Raw genomic sequence first — 17,620 nt, forward strand, 5'->3', positions numbered from 1 at the left:
AAGAGAGGAGATGAAAGCAGGCATGGGTCAAAGTGCAGCACCGTTCAGTGCCCAAAATTGCTTCCCCTTGTTCCCGTTTCAGTCCTTCGGGTTTCTAGGGCCTTTGGAAGATCTCTTTTCCCGGAGGAGCCCAATTTCTTCAGCGTTACCGGCCCCGAGTTCCCAGGAAATACAACGGGAGAAAACCGAGAACAATAATACTAATAATAATGTCGGTATTCGTTAAGCGCTCACTATGTGCCGAGCACCGGTCTAAGCGCTGGGGTGGACACAGGGGAATGAGGTTGTCCCACGTGGGGCTCACAATCTTGATCCCCATTTTACAGATGAGGGAACTGAGGCACCGACACGTTAAGCGACTTGCCCGAAGTCACACAGCCGACGTGTGGTCGAGCAGGGATTCGAACCCATGACCTCTGGCTTCAAAGCCCGTGCTCTCTCCACCGAGCCGCGCCGCTTCTAAGACGGACCGACTGCAGAGACCGTCTCATTCGCCGGCCAATTCTGCCGACAGGCTGGCGGCCTTTCCTCCTCAACAGACCTGGGATCGGTGGACGGAGCACAGGCCCGGGAGTCAAAAGGGCCTGGGTTCCGATCCCTGCTCTGCCACGTGCTGCTGTGTGACCTCGGGTGAGTCGTTCCACCTCTCCGGGCTTCAGTTCCCTCATCTGTAAACGGGGGACGAAGACTGTGAGCCCCACGGGGGACAGCGACCCCCGTCCGACCTAATGAACTTGCACTCTGCACTTAGAACCGTGTCCGGCACATAGTCGGCATTTAACGAGTACCGGTGTTATTAGTATTAACCCAGTTTACTGAGTGTGCGGTGGGTAGCCAACACCATTTTAGGCGTTTATTCCACCTTGTCACCTCACCAGCACACCGGGCATAATAACGATAACGTTGGTATCTGTTAAGCGCTTACTATGTGCAGAGCACCGTTCTGAGCGCTGGGGGAGATACAGGGTGATCAGGTCGTCCCTCGTGAGGCTCACGGTTAATCCCCATTCTAATAAGGGTGGTATTTGTTAAGCGCTTACTATGTGCAAAGCACTGTTGTAAGCGCTGGGGGGGGGAGGGGGGGGGATACAAGGTGATCAAGTTGCCCCACGCGGGGCTCACAGTCTTAATCCCCATTTGACAGATGAGGGAACTGAGGCACAGCGAAGTGAAGTGCCTTGCCCAAAGTCACACAGCTGGCAAGCGGCGGAGTGGGGATTAGAACCCACGACCTCTGACTCCCAAGCCCAGGCTCTTAATAATAATAATAATAATGTTGGTATCTGTTAAGCGTTTACTATGTGCCGAGCACTGGTCTAAGCGCTGGGGTAGACACAGGGGAATCAGGTTGTCCCACGTGGGGCTCACGGTCTTCATCCCCATTTTACAGATGAGGGAACTGAGGCCCAGAGAAGCGAAGCGACGTGCCCACGGCCCCACAGCTGACGAGGGGCGGAGCCGGGAGTCGAACCCGTGACCTCTGACTCCCAAGCCCGGGCTCTTTCCACTGAGCCACGCGTACTCTGGCATTGATGCGCAAGCAAGAAAAAGAAGAGTCTCCTATGGTTTTTCTAATCTTCAAGGCCAAGATCATTTAGTGTGTTGGTGTGTGGGTGTGCGACAGAGAGGGAGGGAGGTCGGACGAGTGAAGAGAATTTATAACAGTTGTAATGATGATAATAATAATAATAATAATAATAACGTTGGTATTTGTTAGGCACTTGCTATGTGCCGAGCACCGTTCTGAGCGCCGGGGTAGATACAGGGTCATCAGATCGCCCCACGTGAGGCTCACAGTCTTAATCCCCATTTTACAGATGAGGGAACTGAGGCACAGAGAAGCGAAGTGACCCTCCAAGTGCTCAGTACAACGCTCTGCACACAGGGAGCACTCGACAGACACGACTGACTGCTTTTAGATGTCGCTTGCGTGCACACCCGCGATTTATCGATGTTCGTTCACTCGACCGGATTTATCGAGCGCTTACCGCGCGCAGAGCACTGTACCGAGCGCTCGGGAGAGTACGGTACGGTAACAGAGAGACGATCCCTGCCCACGGCCAACTCACAGTCTGGGGGGGAGGAGACAGACGTCAGCTACGACAGGCATCGGGATAAATAGATGATAGAATTACGGATAGGTACGTAGGCGCCGTGGGGCAGCGGGAGGGGAAGAGCCAAAGGAGGGAGGCGGGAGGGAGTGGGAGATGAGGAAGGGCGGGGTTGGCCGGGGAAGGCCTCCTGGAGGAGATGGGCATTCGGGACGGCCTTGAAGGATCGGGTGGATTTGAGGAGGGAGGGCGTTCCAGGCCAGAGGTAGGACGGGGGCCGGGGGCGAGACCGGGGGACGGCGAGGAGGCGGGCGGCGGAGGAGCGGAGCGGGCGGGGTGGCCGGCGGAAAGAGAGGAGGGAGGAGAGGGAGGAGGGGGCGAGGGGACGGACGGCCTCGAAGCCCAGAGTGAGGAGTTTTCGTTCGGGGCGGGGGTCGACGGGCGACCACCGGAGGTGTTTAAGAAGGGGAGCGACGGGCCCAGAGCGTCTCTGCGGGAAGATGAGATGAGCCGGGCGGCGGAGCGAAGGACAGACCGGAGCGGGGCGAGAGAGGAGGAAGGGAGGTCGGAGAGAAGGCCGACGCGGTAGCCTAGCCGGGACACGACGACAGCCCGTAGCGGTGAGGTGGCCGTCTGGGTGGAGGGGAGAGGGCGGATCTCGGCGACATCGCGGAGGTGAGACCGGCGGGTCTCGGTGACGGATAGGACGCGCGGGGTGAACGAGAGAGACGGGTCGAGGACGACACCGAGGTCGCGGGCCCGAGAGACGGGAAGGACGGTCGCGCCGTCCACCGTGATAGGGAAGTCCGGGAGAGGACCGGGCTCGGGAGGGAAGACGAGGAGCCCGGTCTCGCTCACGTCGGGTTTTAGGCGGCGGGCCGACATCCCGGCGGAGACGTCCCGGAGGCGGGAGGAGACGCGAGCCCGAAGGGAGGGGGAGAGGACGGGGGCGGAGACGGAGATCTGCGCGTCCTCTGCGTAGAGGTGGTGGTCGGAGCCGTGAGGGCGGATGAGTTCACCGAGGGGGTGAGTGTAGATGGAGAACGGAAGAGGGCCGAGAACCGACCCTCGAGGAACCCCGACGGTTAGAGGACGGGAGGGGGAGGAGGCGCCGGCGAAGGAGACCGAGGAGGACCGGCCGGAGAGGCGAGAGGAGGACCGGGAGAGGACGGAGTCCGTGAAGCCGAGGTGAGATAAGGTGTGGGGGAGGAGGGGATGGTTTCTACCATTGCCTTTCGCCCCCTCTAGACCGCAGACGCCCTGTGGGCGGGGAATGCGTCTGTTATAGTCTCATGCTGCACTCTTTCAAGCGCTCGGTTTAGGGGTCTCCACACAGCAAGCGCTCAATCGATGCAACTGACCATACCCACGACCGGAGGGAGGGCCGGCGCCACTCCGGAGCTCCTCCGCCTCACGAGAGCCCCGCCCTCGGACAGACGACGACGACGACGACGGTCACGGTGACCTTATCCGTCGGGAGCTTATGTTACGCCAAGCACCGGGTCGGACCCGCGCGAATCGGGTCGGACACGGAGTCCCCGGCCCACCTGGGGCCTCCCTCTTTAAGCGGGACGGAGAACGGGCGTCGAACCCCCGGTTGCGGACGAGGCAGCCGAGGCACGGAGAAGGGAAGTGACCCGCCCAAGGTCACTCGGCAGGCGAAACCTCGGTCCTCTGACCGCCGGGCCCACGTCCTTCCCGCCGGGCCACGCCGCTTCCGTCCGACCCTAGTCGCTCCACCGCGTTTATCGAGCGCTTGCTAGGTGCGGAGCACTGTGCTAAGCGCTTGGAACGGACGATCCGGCAACGGATAGGGACGGTCCCCGCCCACTGACGGGCTCACGGTGGAGGCAGCCTGGCTCAGTGGAAGCGGCCCGGGCCTGGGAGTCCGAGGTCACGGGTTCGACTCCCGGCTCCGCCGCCTGTCGGCCGGGTGACCCGGGGGCGAGTCGCTTCGCTTCCCTGGGCCTCGGTGACCTCGGCTGGAAAATGGGGATTGACTGCCAGCCTCCGGCGGGACGGCCCGATCACCCCGCATCTCCCCCAGCGCTTAGGACAGGGCTCCGCACGTAGTCAGCGCTTAACGGATACCAACGTTATTACTATTATTATATGTACATAGCGATGATCCTGTTTCTACCGGTGCTTGTTTTCCTTGTTTAGATGTGTTTATCTTATGTAATTCTATTTATAGCGACGCCCGTTCACCTGTTTTGATGCCTGCCTTCCCCTTTCCAGACCGTAAGCTCGGCGTGGGCAGAGACTGTCCCTCTCTGTGGCCGAACTGCACTTTCCGAGCGCTTAGTCCGGTGCTCTGCCCTCCGTTAAGCGCTCCGTAAATACCACCGAGCCCCCACTTCCCTCTGTAGAGGAGCGGCGCGGCTCAGTGGAAAGAGCCCGGGCTTGGGAGTCCGGGGTCACGGGTTCGAATCCCGGCTCGGCCACTTGCCGGCTGGGTGGGCGCGTCCCTTCACTTCTCTGGGCCTCAGTGACCTCATCTGCAAAATGGGGATGAGGACTGGGAGCCCCACGGGGGACGACCCGATGCCCCTGTGTCTACCCCAGCGCTCAGAACGGTGCCCCGCACATGGTAAGCGCTTAACAAATAACATTATTAGTATTATTATTGTAAGCGCTCAATAAATACTCTTGGATGAACGAATGACTATGGAAGGAGTGAGTTGGGAAGCCGCGTGGCTCGGTGGGAGGAGCCCGGGCTGGGGAGTCAGAGGTCGTGGGTTCGAATCCCGGCTCTGCCCCTTGTGGGCGGGGTGACCTTGGGCCAGTCACTTCCCTTCCTCTGGGCCTCAGTGACCTCGTCTGTACAATGGGGAGGAAGACTGGGAGCCTCACGGGGGGCGACCTGTAGCTGCCCCGGCGCTTAGAACAGTGCCCTGCACATCGTAAGCGCTTAACAAATACCAACATGATGAGGAGGAGGAGGAGGAGGAGGAGTTGGGGGGGGGGGAGGGGAGGCTAGGCGGGCAGCGGGAGGCGCTAGGACCCAGCTGCGCGTCGGCGGGCGCCTCCTCCCCGCCCGCGCGCACCAACGGCCGCCCGAAGCCCCGCCCCCTCCGAAGCCCCGCCCCCTCCGAAGCCCCGCCCCCCCCGCGCATCCGTCCATCCGTCCATCCGTCCATCCACCGCATTTACTGAGCGCTTACCCTGAGCACCGCCCTGTCCCAAGCGCTTCGGCCACCGCTCGAGACGACCCCTGGCCCAACGCCGGGCTCGCCGTTAAACCCCTGCTCCGCCCAGGCCCCGCCCCCCGCTCCTCCCCTCCAATCAGGGCTCCTCCGCCCGAAGCCCCGCTCCTCCCCTCCAATCAGGGCTCCTCCGCTCGAAGCCCCGCCCCCCCCGCTCCTCCCCTCCAATCAGGGCTCCTCCGCTCGAAGCCCCGCCCCCCCGCTCCTCCCCTCCAATCAGGGCTCCTCCGCTCGAAGCCCCGCCCCCCGCTCCTCCCCTCCAATCAGGGCTCCTCCGCTCGAAGCCCCGCCCCCCGCTCCTCCCCTCCAATCAGGGCTCCTCCGATCGAAGCCCCGCCCCCCGCTCCGCTCGAAGCCCCGCCCCCTGCCCTCTCTCACCGCGACCTTCCTCTAAGCCCCGCCCCCTCACCGCCCCTCAGCTCCAATCCCGGCCGCTGTGCCCTAAGCCCCGCCCCTTGCCCCCTCCCCTCTCCCCGCGGCTGCGCTCTAAGCCCCGCCCACCGCTCCTGCCCCAGCCCCGCCCCCTCCCTTCCCCACCAATCCCGGCTGCTTCGCTCTAAGCCCCGCCCACAGCCCCCTCTCTCGGCCCCGCCCCCCGCTCCTCCCTAAGCCCCGCCCCCTCCCCTCCGATCCCGACTCCTCCGTAAGCCCCGCCCCCTGCTCCTCCGCAAGCCCCGCCCCCTCCCCGCGGCCGCGCTCTGAGCCCCGCCCCTCGCGTCCAATCGCGGCTGCTCCTCTCTAAGCCCCGCCCCACGCTCCTCCCCCAGCCCCGCCCCCTCCGATCCAATCCCGGCTCCTCGCATCGAAGCCCCGCCCACAGCTCCACTCTAAGCCCCGCCCCTCACCACCCCTCCCGTCCAATCACCGCCGCTCCTCCCTAAGCCCCGCCCCCTCTCCGCCCCTCCCGTCCAATCCCGGCCTCTCGTCCCTAAGACCCGCCCCTCACCACCCCTCCCGTCCAATCCCGGCCTCTCCTCCCTAAGCCCCGCCCCTCACCGCCCCTCGCGTCCAATCACCGCCGCTCCTCCTTAAGCCCCGCCCCTCACCGCCCCTCGCGTCCAATCACCGCCGCTCCTCCCGAAGCCCCGCCCCCTCACCGCCCCTCCCGTCCAATCACCGCCGCTCCTCCCTAAGACCCGCCCCCTCTCCGCCCCTCCCGTCCAATCCCGGCCTCTCGTCCCTAAGACCCGCTCCTCACCGCCCCTCCCGTCCAATCACCGCCGCTCCTCCCTAAGCCCCGCCCCCTGGCCGCCCCTCGCGTCCAATCCCGGCCGCTCCTCCCTAAGCCCCGCCCCCTCGCCGCCCCTCCCGTCCAATCCCGGCGGCTCCTGGGTGGGCCCCGCCCCCCCCCGGGCCTCGGCCGGCCCCTCCCCCCCCGGCGCTTGCCTGCGGCCCGTGCCCGGTGTCCGGTGCGGCGCGGTGCGGTGCTGCGCGGTGCGCTGTGGCCCGTCCGGGCGGCGGCAGCGGGTGAGGTTGTCCGCGCGAGCCGTCCTGCCCCCCTCTCCACTCCCGGACCCTCCCCTCCCCCCCGGAAGCGGAAGTGCCTCTGTCGCGGAGGCTGCCGGGAGCTCCCTGCCCCCCCCCCCCCCCCCCCCGGGTTCCGCCTCGCCAGAGCGCTCAGCACAGGGCCGGGCCTGTTGTTGCAAATCAGCTGTCCACAGCGCTCAGTACAGAGCCGTGCCTCCTGTTGCAATCAGCTGTCCACAGCGCTCAGCGCAGGGCCGGGCCTGTTGTTGCAAATCAGCCGCCCACAGCGCTCAGCGCAGGGCCGGGCCTCCTGTTGCAATCAGCTGTCCACAGCGCTCAGCACAGGGCCGGGCCTGTTGTTGCAAATCAGCCGTCCACAGCGCTCAGCACAGGGCCGGGCCTGTTGTTGCAAATCAGCTGTCCACAGCGCTCAGCACAGAGCCGGGCCTCCTGTTGCAATCGGCTGTCCACAGCGCTCAGCACAGGGCCGGGCCTGTTGTTGCAAATCAGCTGCCCACAGCGCTCAGTACAGAGCCGTGCCTCCTGTTGCAATCGGCTGTCCACAGCGCTCAGCGCAGGGCCGGGCCTGTTGTTGCAAATCAGCCGCCCACAGCGCTCAGCGCAGGGCCGGGCCTCCTGTTGCAATCAGCTGTCCACAGCGCTCAGCACAGGGCCGGGCCTGTTGTTGCAAATCAGCCGTCCACAGCGCTCAGCACAGGGCCGGGCCTGTTGTTGCAAATCAGCTGTCCACAGCGCTCAGCACAGAGCCGGGCCTCCTGTTGCAATCGGCTGTCCACAGCGCTCAGCACAGGGCCGGGCCTGTTGTTGCAAATCAGCTGCCCACAGCGCTCAGCGCAGGGCCGGGCCTCCTGTTGCAATCGGCTGTCCACAGCGCTCAGCACAGAGCCGGGCCTCTTATTGCAATCAGCTGTCCACAGCGCTCAGCACAGAGCCGGGCCTCCTGTTGCAAATCAGCCGTCCACAGCGCTCAGCACAGGGCCGGGCCTGTTGTTGCAAATCAGCCGTCCACAGCGCTCAGCACAGAGCCGGGCCTCCTGTTGCAATCGGCTGTCCACAGCGCTCAGCACAGGGCCGGGCCTGTTGTTGCAAATCAGCTGTCCACAGCGCTCAGTACAGGGCCGTGCCTCCTGTTGCAATCGGCCGTCCACAGCGCTCAGCACAGAGCCGGGCCTCTTATTGCAATCAGCTGTCCACAGCGCTCAGCACAGAGCCGGGCCTCCTGTTGCAAATCAGCCGTCCACAGCGCTCAGCACAGGGCCGGGCCTGTTGTTGCAAATCAGCCGTCCACAGCGCTCAGCACAGAGCCGGGCCTCCTGTTGCAATCGGCTGTCCACAGCGCTCAGCACAGGGCCGGGCCTGTTGTTGCAAATCAGCTGTCCACAGCGCTCAGTACAGGGCCGGGCCTCCTGTTGCAATCGGCTGTCCACAGCGCTCAGCACAGAGCCGGGCCTCTTATTGCAATCAGCTGTCCACAGCGCTCAGCACAGAGCCGGGCCTCCTGTTGCAATCAGCCGTCCACAGCGCTCAGCGCAGGGCCGGGCCTCCTGTTGCAATCGGCCGTCCACAGCGCTCAGCACAGAGCCGTGCCTCCTGTTGCAGCAGCCGTCCACAACGCTCAGTACAGAGCCGTGCCTCCTGTTGCAATCAGCCGTCCACAGCGCTCAGCGCAGGGCCGGGCCTGTTGTTGCAAATCAGCCGTCCCCAGCGCTCAGCATTAAGGCCCTGCCTCTTAATGACGTTGGGATTCGTTAAGCGCCCACTCTGTGCCGAGCGCCGCTCTAAGCGCTGGGGAGATCCAGGGTCATCCGGTGGTCCCACGGGAGGCTCCCCGGTCTTCATCCCCATTTTGCAGATGAGGGAACCGAGGCCCCGAGAAGCGAAGCGGCTCGCCCACGGTCCCGCAGCTGCCGAGGGGCGGAGCCCGGGATTCGAACCCATGACCTCGGACTCCCGAGCCCGGGCTCTCTGCGCTGAGCCGCGCTGCTTCTGCTCTTATCACCGCCAGCTCTCCCCGCCTCTTAATAATGTTGGTACTTGTTAAGCGCTTACCGTGTGCAGGTATTACTAATGAGTTCTAATGATTAATTATTAACTGATATAATAAGTTAATAGTAATGATACCGTGGTGTTAAGCGCTTACTGTGTGCCGAGCACCGTCCTAGGCGCCGGGGGAGATCCGGGGTCATCGGGGGGGGGGGGGTCCCACGGGAGGCCCCCGGTCTTCGTCCCCATTTTACAGGCGAGGGAACCGAGGCCCCGAGAAGCGAAGTGACTCGCCCGCGGTCCCGCGGCTGACACCGATTCGTCCATTTCCAAGCCCTTAGTCCAGCGCTCTGCGCGTGGTGAGCGCTCAGTAAATGCGATTGGAGGAAGTGGCGGAGCCGGGATTCGAACCCACGACCCGTGACTCCCCGGCCCGGGCTCTTGCCACCGAGCCACGCCGCTTAGGTAGACGTATTTCTCCGCCCGCAAGGAGCCGGCGGTCTGGCGTCTGACAGCGGAACCCGTTGAGTTCGGCGCGCTGCATCGGGTTAGCTCTGGAAAGTGCAGAAGAAAAGCGACGAGGGACCTATTTATTTTGGTAACGGGCTGTCCGTCCCCCTCGGTCCTGTCTATCGCCATTGTTTTAACGAGACGTCCATCCCCCCCCCCGGGCTCTGTCCCTCGCCGTCGTCCTCGTCCGTCCGTCTCCCCCGATCGGACCGTGGGCCCGTCGGACGGCGGGGACCGGCTCCGTCCAGTTGCCGACTTGGGCCCCTGCGCGCAGTAAGCGCTCGGTAAATGCGATCGAAAGAACGGAACTCGTACTCTGAAATACCGAGCGTGCCCCGGGGCGCGCTGGGAATTTCTCAGACACGCGGCTCGCCGTGTCCCGTTTTTCTGTCGTCCCTGATATCTCCGTTGCCTAGTCCGCATTTCGGTGCAGGGTGGTGATCTCCGTTTGACGGTCTTTGAAGTTGGTAACTACAGAATGTGAGTCACGACACTATATATATATATATATATTTTTTTTTGGCAGTGCCTGTCAGCAGGTGTGCGGAGAAGAATTCCCGAGCCATGGCTGTGGAGGACCTTCACACCGTAATTAAAAGATGTGTAAGTCATTTTACGTCTTGTCAGAACTTGGGAAGGACAGGAAAATACTTTGTATAGCAAAGGAGAGCATTTAAAATTTGGTCTTTTTTTTTTTTTTGGAGCTCTAGTAACTTCTTCAGGAGGGGATGTATATATATAGAGCTATACTATATATGGATCGATCTCTCTCTATATAGACAGATCTACCTATCGATAGATGTAGATCTCTATATAGATAGACGGATATATCTATCTAGATCTATCTACGTAGATCGATCTATCTGTAGATAGGTCGACCTGTCTACGTAGATAGGTCGATCTGTCTATAGATGGGTAGATATAGATCTATCTAGATAGACATAGATATGCTATGTATAGATAGATCTATGTATATCTAGATAGATCGATCTATCAGTGTAGATAGATCTAGATCTATATATATAGATATGTGTATATCTATCTATATCTAGATAGGTCTATATCTATCTATAGATAGATATATGTATCTATATCTATATCTATCTATTATAGATAGATCTATATCTATGATAGATAGATAGAGATAGATAGAGATAGATGTATATCTGTCTATATCTATCATAGATAGGTCTATATATAGAGATATAGATCTATCGATAGATATAGTTATATATAGATATATAGTAAGCGCTCAATAAACACTATTGAATGAATGTATTTATATCTATCTATCTATATCTATCTATCATAGATAGATTTACATAGAGATACATATATATCTATATCTATCGATAGATCTATATCTACGATATATGATAGATAGATAGATATACATGTATCCGTATCTATCAGCGTGGCTCAGTGGAAAGAGCCCGGGCTTCGGAGTCAGAGGTCACGAGTTCGACTCCCGGCTCTGCCACTCGTCGGCTGCGTGACTGTGGGCGAGTCACTTCGCTTCTCCGGGCCTCGGGTACCTCATCTGTAAAATGGGGATTAAAAGTGTGTGAGCCTCACGTGGGACGACCTGATGACCCCGTATCTCCCCCAGCGCTTAGAACGGTGCTCGGCACCTAGTAAGCGCTTAACAGATACCAACATTATCATCATCATCGTTATTATTATGCATGCAACTATCTATATACAGTATATATAGCTATATCTATCTATCTAGATAGATAGATAGATACGTGTATAGATATAGATATATAGAAATATAGAGATGCCTGTTTACTTGTTTCAATGTCTGTCTTCCCCCTTCTAGACTGTAAGCTCGGTGTGGGCAGGGACTGTCTCTCTCTATTGCCGGATTGTACTTTCCAGTTGTACTTTCCAAGCGCTCGGGACGGTGCTCTGCACACAGTAAGCGCTCAGTAGATACTATCGAATGAAGGAGTTTTTTTTTGAATGGTATGCGTTAAGCGCTTAGTCTAATGATTATGGTATTTGTATCTGTTAAGCGCTTTCCTCTGTGCCAAGCCCGGTTCTCAGCACTGGGATAATTGGTAATCGGATAATCAGGTGGCCCCACGTGGGGCTCACGGGCCCCGTCCCCATTGGACAGATGAGGTGACTGAGGCGCAGAGAAGGGAAGTGACTTGCCTAAGGTCACCCGGCCGACGAGGGGCGGAGCCGGGATTAGAACTCAGGTCCCTCCCACTCCCCGAGCCGCGTTCTAGCCACTGCACCACACTGCTTCCCGGCGCGTTGGTCCCCTACGCATCTTTCGCTGCGTCCTCTGGATCGAACGCCACTAGGGAGTTGGCGTTCCTTACCGACGTGACAGTAAGGTTAATAATGTTGGTATTTGTTAAGCGCTTACTACGCGCAGCGCACCGTTCTGGGCGCTGGCGTCGATACGGGCTCATCGGCTTGTCCCCCGTGAGGCTCCCGGTCTTCAGCCCCGTTTTCCAGATGAGGGAACCGAGGCCCAGAGAAGCGAAGGGACTCGCCCGCGGTCACCCAGCTGACAGGTGGCAGAGCCGGGATTCGAACCCCTGACCTCCGACTCCCACGTCTCGGGATGCAGCGTGACGCGGGGATGGAAGAGACGGCTGTGTTCGGGTGCGCGTGTCGGAAGGGAGAGGTCTGCTCGTGATTCCTTAAAAGCAGATTGTAGAAGAACTTGAGAGTGGGAAGTTTTCGTAACCGAGGGAAACCCCCCTTTCCGGAATGTTTTGCGGTAATCTCGTGGCAAATTGCCGGACTTTGTTTCTCTTTTCTGAGCGCTTGAACTTTACCTAGTGTCCAGAAATAGAATTTTCCTTCCGGAGAGTCTACAAAGAAATGCGTTGTCATTATTCTCCTGAGCACTCTGATGAAGCCTGGGCATTCTCTAAATGCAAAATGTCTTTCTAGCAAATCCTGGAAGAGCCCGACTTCAGAGGAGAAGATTTCAGCCTCTTCCAGTCGGCCAGCCAGAAGTGCTTAGAAGAAGGACACGTGGTCCAGATATTAGACGTAATTCAAAATGAAAAGAACAAGGTGAGTTGGATGTGCCAGCGTCCCGCCGGGCCTTCGCCGCCGGGGCCCAAACGATAGATCCCGCCGCCCGGGTGACGGAAATTCACAACGCGCGCTCTGTTTTCAGAGCGCTTGACGAGGGCTAATCCCTCCTCGAGGCTCAGCCTTAATACTTTAAGCGCTAGCTCTGAAACCCGAAGGTTCTCTGTCGGGGGGGGGGCGGGGGGACCCCAAAATGACCGTCTCCCGGGCTTGGGAGTCCGAGGTCACGGGTTCCGATCCCGGCTCTGCCGCTCGCCAGCCGGGTGACCGTGGGCGAGTCACTTCACTTCCCTGGGCCTCGGTTCCCTCATCTGGAAAATGGGGATGAAGACTCTGAGCCTCACGAGGGACGAGCGCTTAACGAGTACCCCCATGATCATTATCATCATTATTTATCTGCACCAGACTGGGCAGAAGATTGCAGCAGCCTATCAGTCCAACGGTAGTATTTTTCGAGGGCTTGCTGTGTGCAGAACACTGTACTAAGCACTTGGGAGAGTGCAGTGATACAGATAATAATAATAATAATGATGTTGGTATCTGTTAAGCGCTTACTAGGCGCGGAGCACCGTTCTAAGCGCCGGGGGAGATCCGGGGTCATCGGGTCGTCCCACGTGAGGCTCCCGGTCTTCATCCCCATTTTCCAGATGAGGGAACCGGGGCCCAGAGAAGTGAAGTGACTCGCCCGCGGTCACACAGCTGGGATTCGAACCCACGACCTCTGACTCCCAAGCCCGAGCTCTTTCCACCGAGCCACGCGGCTTCTCTACTCAGTATTACAGAATCGGTAGACGTGTCCTCTTCCCACGGTCCCACGGGCTTACGGTCTAAGACCTTAGCTATATAAATATACGTATTTGCGTTTGTACCTATTTATCAGCCTTTTAACGATGTGCATATATAGCTCTGTATTTGTGTGTATTTGTACGTATTCATTCTATTAATGGTGCGCATCTATAATTCTGTTTATTTTGATGCTGTCGATGCCTCGGTACGTGTTTGGTTTCGTCGCCCGTCTCCCCCCTTCTAGACCGCGGGTCCGTTGTTGGGTAGGGATCGGCTCTGTCGCCGAATTGTACTTTCCGAGCGTTCAGTACAGTGCTGTGCCCACGGTAGGCGCTCAATAAATACGGTTGAACGCGTGAATGAATGAATGAAAAGCGTGGTTGCGTGGCGCATGTTAGCGAGGCATGCTACACGGAGAGAATATCAAACCGCCTTTTCCTTAACGGAGAGTCCTGCGAGAGTGTTACAGGAGAACCGGGTGTGTTTCACTCACTCGGATCGACCCTAGCATCGGGAGCCCCGGCTTCCTCTCTTAGGGTGTCTTCGGAGCAGCCGTCGGGCAGTTCTTCTTAGTTTTTAGCAAGGACACCGAGGCGGGGAATGGCCGCTTGAGTTGCCCAAGGGTGTGTGGAGGCACGAACGGTTCTTGGGACTTGCTACCTGAGTCGCCTTGAGTTTCTGGGCCAAATGTCAGATCATCCGGGGTATTCATGGAGTGCCTACTGTGTACAGGGCACCGTATTAAGTGCCTGGGGAAGTGCAAGACAACAGAATTGGTGGGTGCGGTCCCCGCACTCACAGTCTGCAGGGGGGGGGACGGACAGCGAAATGGAATGGGAATAAGGAAATATTACATTCGGTGGACGGAGCGAAGCGTAACGTGCTTTCCGTCGGTCGGTCGTGTTCATCGAGCCCCTACGTGTGCAGAGCGCTGTATGAGCACTTGGGAGAGTACAATAAAACGATACGGTAGTCATGTTTCCTGCCCGCGGTGAGCTTACAGTCGGGAGGGGGAGATAGACATCCGTATAATTAGATTACGGACAGGTACATGAGTGCTGAGGGGCCGGGAGGGGGGATGAATAAAGGGAGGAAGTCAGGGCGACACAGAAGGGGGCGGAAAGGGAGGGTCTCTCGGAGGAGATTTGCCTTCGGAGAGGCTCTGAAGACGGAGGGAGCGATCGTCCGTTGCCTGTGGAGAGGGAGGGCGTTCCAGGTCAGGGGCGGGATGCGGGCAAGAGGTCGGCGGCGTGAGCGAGGAAACCGAGTCACGGCGTAGTCGCGGGTTGGCACGAGCGGAGGGGAGGGTAGCGAGAAGAGGTGGGAGGGGGTTAAGGCGATCGAGCGCTTAAAAGCCGACGCCGAGGGGTTCCTGGCGGACGCGGAGGCGGATGGGCGACCGCCGGAGGTTCCCGAGGAGCGGGGAGACCCGGCCCGAACGGCTTGGTAGAGAAATGAACCGGCGTGGACTGGAGTGGGGAGAGACAGAAGCCGGAGAGGTCAGCGAGGAAGCCGAGGCGGTGACCGCGGCGGGATGGGTGCTTGCGTTCGATTTGTCTCAGAGCCTCTGCGGATTCGACTCGCAGGTTATCGTCAGATGCATGGGCTGGAATCTCGTCGGTCCCGTCGTGAGATGTACTCTGTGTTACGGAGAGGAAGATCGGAAAAGAGGAGAGTGCTTGAAAATACTGGATCTGCTGGTACAGGTACGTTGGCGGAACCCAACTTCTCCTCCACCGTCTTTTGTGACGTAAAGAAGGTGCCGCTGAGGTGGCGAAATATCTCCCTGGGTAGGCGAGTGACTGAAAATAACAAGTCTGGGCTGCGTCGTTCACACGGGAAGGCTTCGTTGGGCCGGCGTGATCGGTGCCTAAAGCGTCGGCCGCCGTTTTTGCGTCTCGGCTCCCTCGTCTCTCGGCCCCGTGGAGCTTCGGCTCGAAAGCGGCGTCTCCTTCCTCGATCGCAGGATTCGGGGCCGGTATGTCGGCAGCTGCCGGGCCACGCTGTCTGTCCCGCTGCGGCCTTAAAGGGTTTCTTCTGCCCCTCCTTGATTTTAGTTGCCCAACTGTATCATTATTATGGTATTGGTTAAGCAAGCGCTGACCAGGCAGCCGGGCACTGTGCTAAACGCTGGGGTAGACGCGGGGTAGTCAGGTTGTCCCGTGTCACGTGGGAGGAAAAAAATCCCCTTTTTCCCAGATGAGGTAACGGAGGCCCGGGGAAGGTCGTTCCTTCATTCGGTAGTATTTATTGAGCACTCCCTCTGGGCAGAGCACTGGACTGAGTGCCTGGACGGATCCGGTTAAGGGACTTGCCCAAGGTCACACAGCAGACGGGTGGCGGGGCCGGCGTCAGAACCCAGGTCCCCTGACTCCCGAGCCCTCTCGCCGCTGCGCCTCGCTGCTTCTCGGTCGCCGTACGGTCGCCGTGGCAGTGGTATTTACGCAGTACTTATTGTGTGCAGAATACTCCTCCTACCAAAAATAATAATAATAATAATAATAATAAGCGTGGTACTTGTTAAGGGCTTACCGTGTGCCAAGCATCGTTCTAAGCGCTGGGACTAGAGAAGCAGCAGCATTTCGCGGACAGAGCCCGGGCCTGGGAGTCGGGAGCTCACGGGACCTGATCGCGGCTCTGCCGCTGTGGGACCTCGGGCAAGTCCCGTCACTTCTCTGCGCCTCGGTCCCCTCACCTGTGAAAGGGAGACGCGAGCCCTGTGTGGGACAGGGACTGTGTCCCACCCGCTTACTTCGTATCCACTCTGGCACTTAAAACAGTGCCTGGCACACAGTAAGTGCTTACTGATAACGTTGGTATTCGTTAAGCGCTCACTGCGTGCGGAGCACTGTCCTGAGCGCCGAGGTAGATACCGGGCCACCAGGTCGTCCCCCGTGAGGCTCACAGTGAATCCCCATTTTACAGATGAGGGGACTGAGGCGCGGAGAAGTGAAGTGGCTCAACAAATACCCTTACCCGTTGTTGGGTTGTAGGTGGCGGGAGGACATCCAGGTGGAGATGTCTTGAAAGCAGGAGGTGACGCCAGCCCGGAGGGAGGGCGAGAGAACAGGGGAGGAGACGTAGATCCGGGTGTCGTCCGCGTAAAGAAGATAACTGAGGCCGTGGGAGCGAACGGGTTCACCGAGGGAGTGAGGGTAGACGGAGGGCAGAAGAGGGCCGAGGACGGACCCTCGAGGAACCCCAGGACGGGAGCCCGCGAAGGAGACCGAGAACCAGCGGCCGGAGAGACGAGAGGAGGACCGGGAGAGGACGGGGTCTGGGGAGCCGAGGTCGGATAACGTGTCGAGGAGAGGGGGGATGGCCGACAGGCGTCAGAGGCAGCTGAGAGGTCTGCCGCCCGGATCGTTCTTGGACAAAAACGTTCGGTCCCCGTCTCCCTATTCCGCGAGAACCTCCGGTGGCTGCCCGTCCGCCTCCGCATCCGACCTCGGAGCCCTCCCCGCCGGCTTTCAAGCCCTCAGTCGGCTAGCGTGGCTCAGTGGAAAGAGCGCGGGCTTTGGAGTCGGAGTTCAGGGGGTTCGAATCCCGGCTCCGCCACTCGTCAGCTGTGTGACCGCGGGCAGGTCACTTCGCTCCGCGGGGCCTCGGTGACCTCATCTGTAAAATGGGCATGAAGACCGCGAGCCCCACGTGGGACGACCCGATTCCCCTGCGTCTCCCCCAGCGCCTAGTAAGCGCTTAACAAATACCAACGTTATTATTAGCTCACTTCACCACGGCCCGAACCACACACTCCGCCCCTCCAGCCCCGTGCCCCGGTCTCACCCGTCTCCTTCCCGTGTCCTCCCTCCGGCCTGGATCTCCCACCGTGATCGAAAGTCGATCAGTTCCCCCCCCCCCGCCCCCCCGACGGCCCATCTCCTCCAAGAGGCCTTCCCCGACCGAGGCCTCCTCTCCCCTCCGCCCCCCCCCCCCCGCGCCGTCTCAACTCGCACCCCGCCCTCGGACCCGCAGCACTCGTGGTCGTCTCCGTGATTTCTTCATTTAGATTATCGCCTCGCTCCCTCCGTAGACTTTAAGCTCGTGGCGGGCGGGGAACGTGCCGACCGACTCCGTTAAAATCCCACGCGCTCAGACTGGTGCTCCGCACCCGGTAAGCGCTCCGTGGACACGGTCGGTTGGATCCCCCGAGGGAGGGTGGATTTTCTCTGTGCTTCTGCACCCGGAAAGGCGGCGCTCTGAAATCTGGAGCGCGTGGCCCCGTCGTGACGGGTCGCGCGCTGACCCCAGGGACGGGAGAAGCCGGGGGGAGGAGCCGCCATTGTCCCCTCACGCGGAAGAGAAGCCGAGATCCCGCCAGAGGAGATTGGACCCGGCGAGGCCGGTTTCAGTCAACCGATCGTGTCTGTTGAGCGTCTGCCTCGTGCGGGGCACTGTACTAAGCGCTTGGGAGAGTGCAGCGCAGCAACGGACACACTCCCCGCACACAACGAGCTTACAGTCTAGGAGGTTCATTCATTTATTCATTCAATCGCATTTACCGAGCGCTTACTCTGCGCAGAGCACCGGACC

At 59.6% G+C, this 17,620-nt stretch overlaps 2 protein-coding genes across 11 annotated transcripts in view; one reads left to right on the forward strand and one right to left on the reverse strand.

The window, feature by feature from the left end:
- RPAP2 (RNA polymerase II associated protein 2) overlaps positions 1-6,700 on the reverse strand; it is a 113,655-nt gene extending 106,955 nt beyond the window's left edge. For 2 of the 3 annotated variants that reach the window (XM_029062261.2, XM_029062259.2), the window contains exon 1: positions 5,216-5,304. The gene's annotated coding sequence lies outside the window, so the exon portion shown is untranslated. Of the gene's footprint in view, positions 1-5,215; positions 5,305-6,643 lie in introns of those variants that run through there. The other variant, XM_029062260.1, reaches the window with a different exon arrangement.
- The window catches only part of GLMN (glomulin, FKBP associated protein), a 50,180-nt gene continuing 39,228 nt past the window's right edge, over positions 6,669-17,620 (forward strand). For 3 of the 8 annotated variants that reach the window (XM_029062251.1, XM_029062250.1, XM_029062253.1), the window contains exons 1-4: positions 8,662-8,803; positions 9,765-9,841; positions 12,155-12,280; positions 14,674-14,793. In XM_029062251.1, the coding sequence (XP_028918084.1) occupies positions 8,770-8,803; positions 9,765-9,841; positions 12,155-12,280; positions 14,674-14,793 (357 nt within the window). In that variant the 5' untranslated portion in view covers positions 8,662-8,769. Of the gene's footprint in view, positions 6,725-8,661; positions 8,804-9,132; positions 9,327-9,764; positions 9,842-12,154; positions 12,281-14,673; positions 14,794-17,620 lie in introns of those variants that run through there. The other 5 variants (XM_029062255.1, XM_029062257.2, XM_029062256.1 and 2 more) reach the window with 5 other exon arrangements.

Source organism: Ornithorhynchus anatinus, chromosome 4 (assembly GCF_004115215.2).
Source record: "Ornithorhynchus anatinus isolate Pmale09 chromosome 4, mOrnAna1.pri.v4, whole genome shotgun sequence".
NCBI classification, from domain to species: domain Eukaryota; kingdom Metazoa; phylum Chordata; class Mammalia; order Monotremata; family Ornithorhynchidae; genus Ornithorhynchus; species Ornithorhynchus anatinus.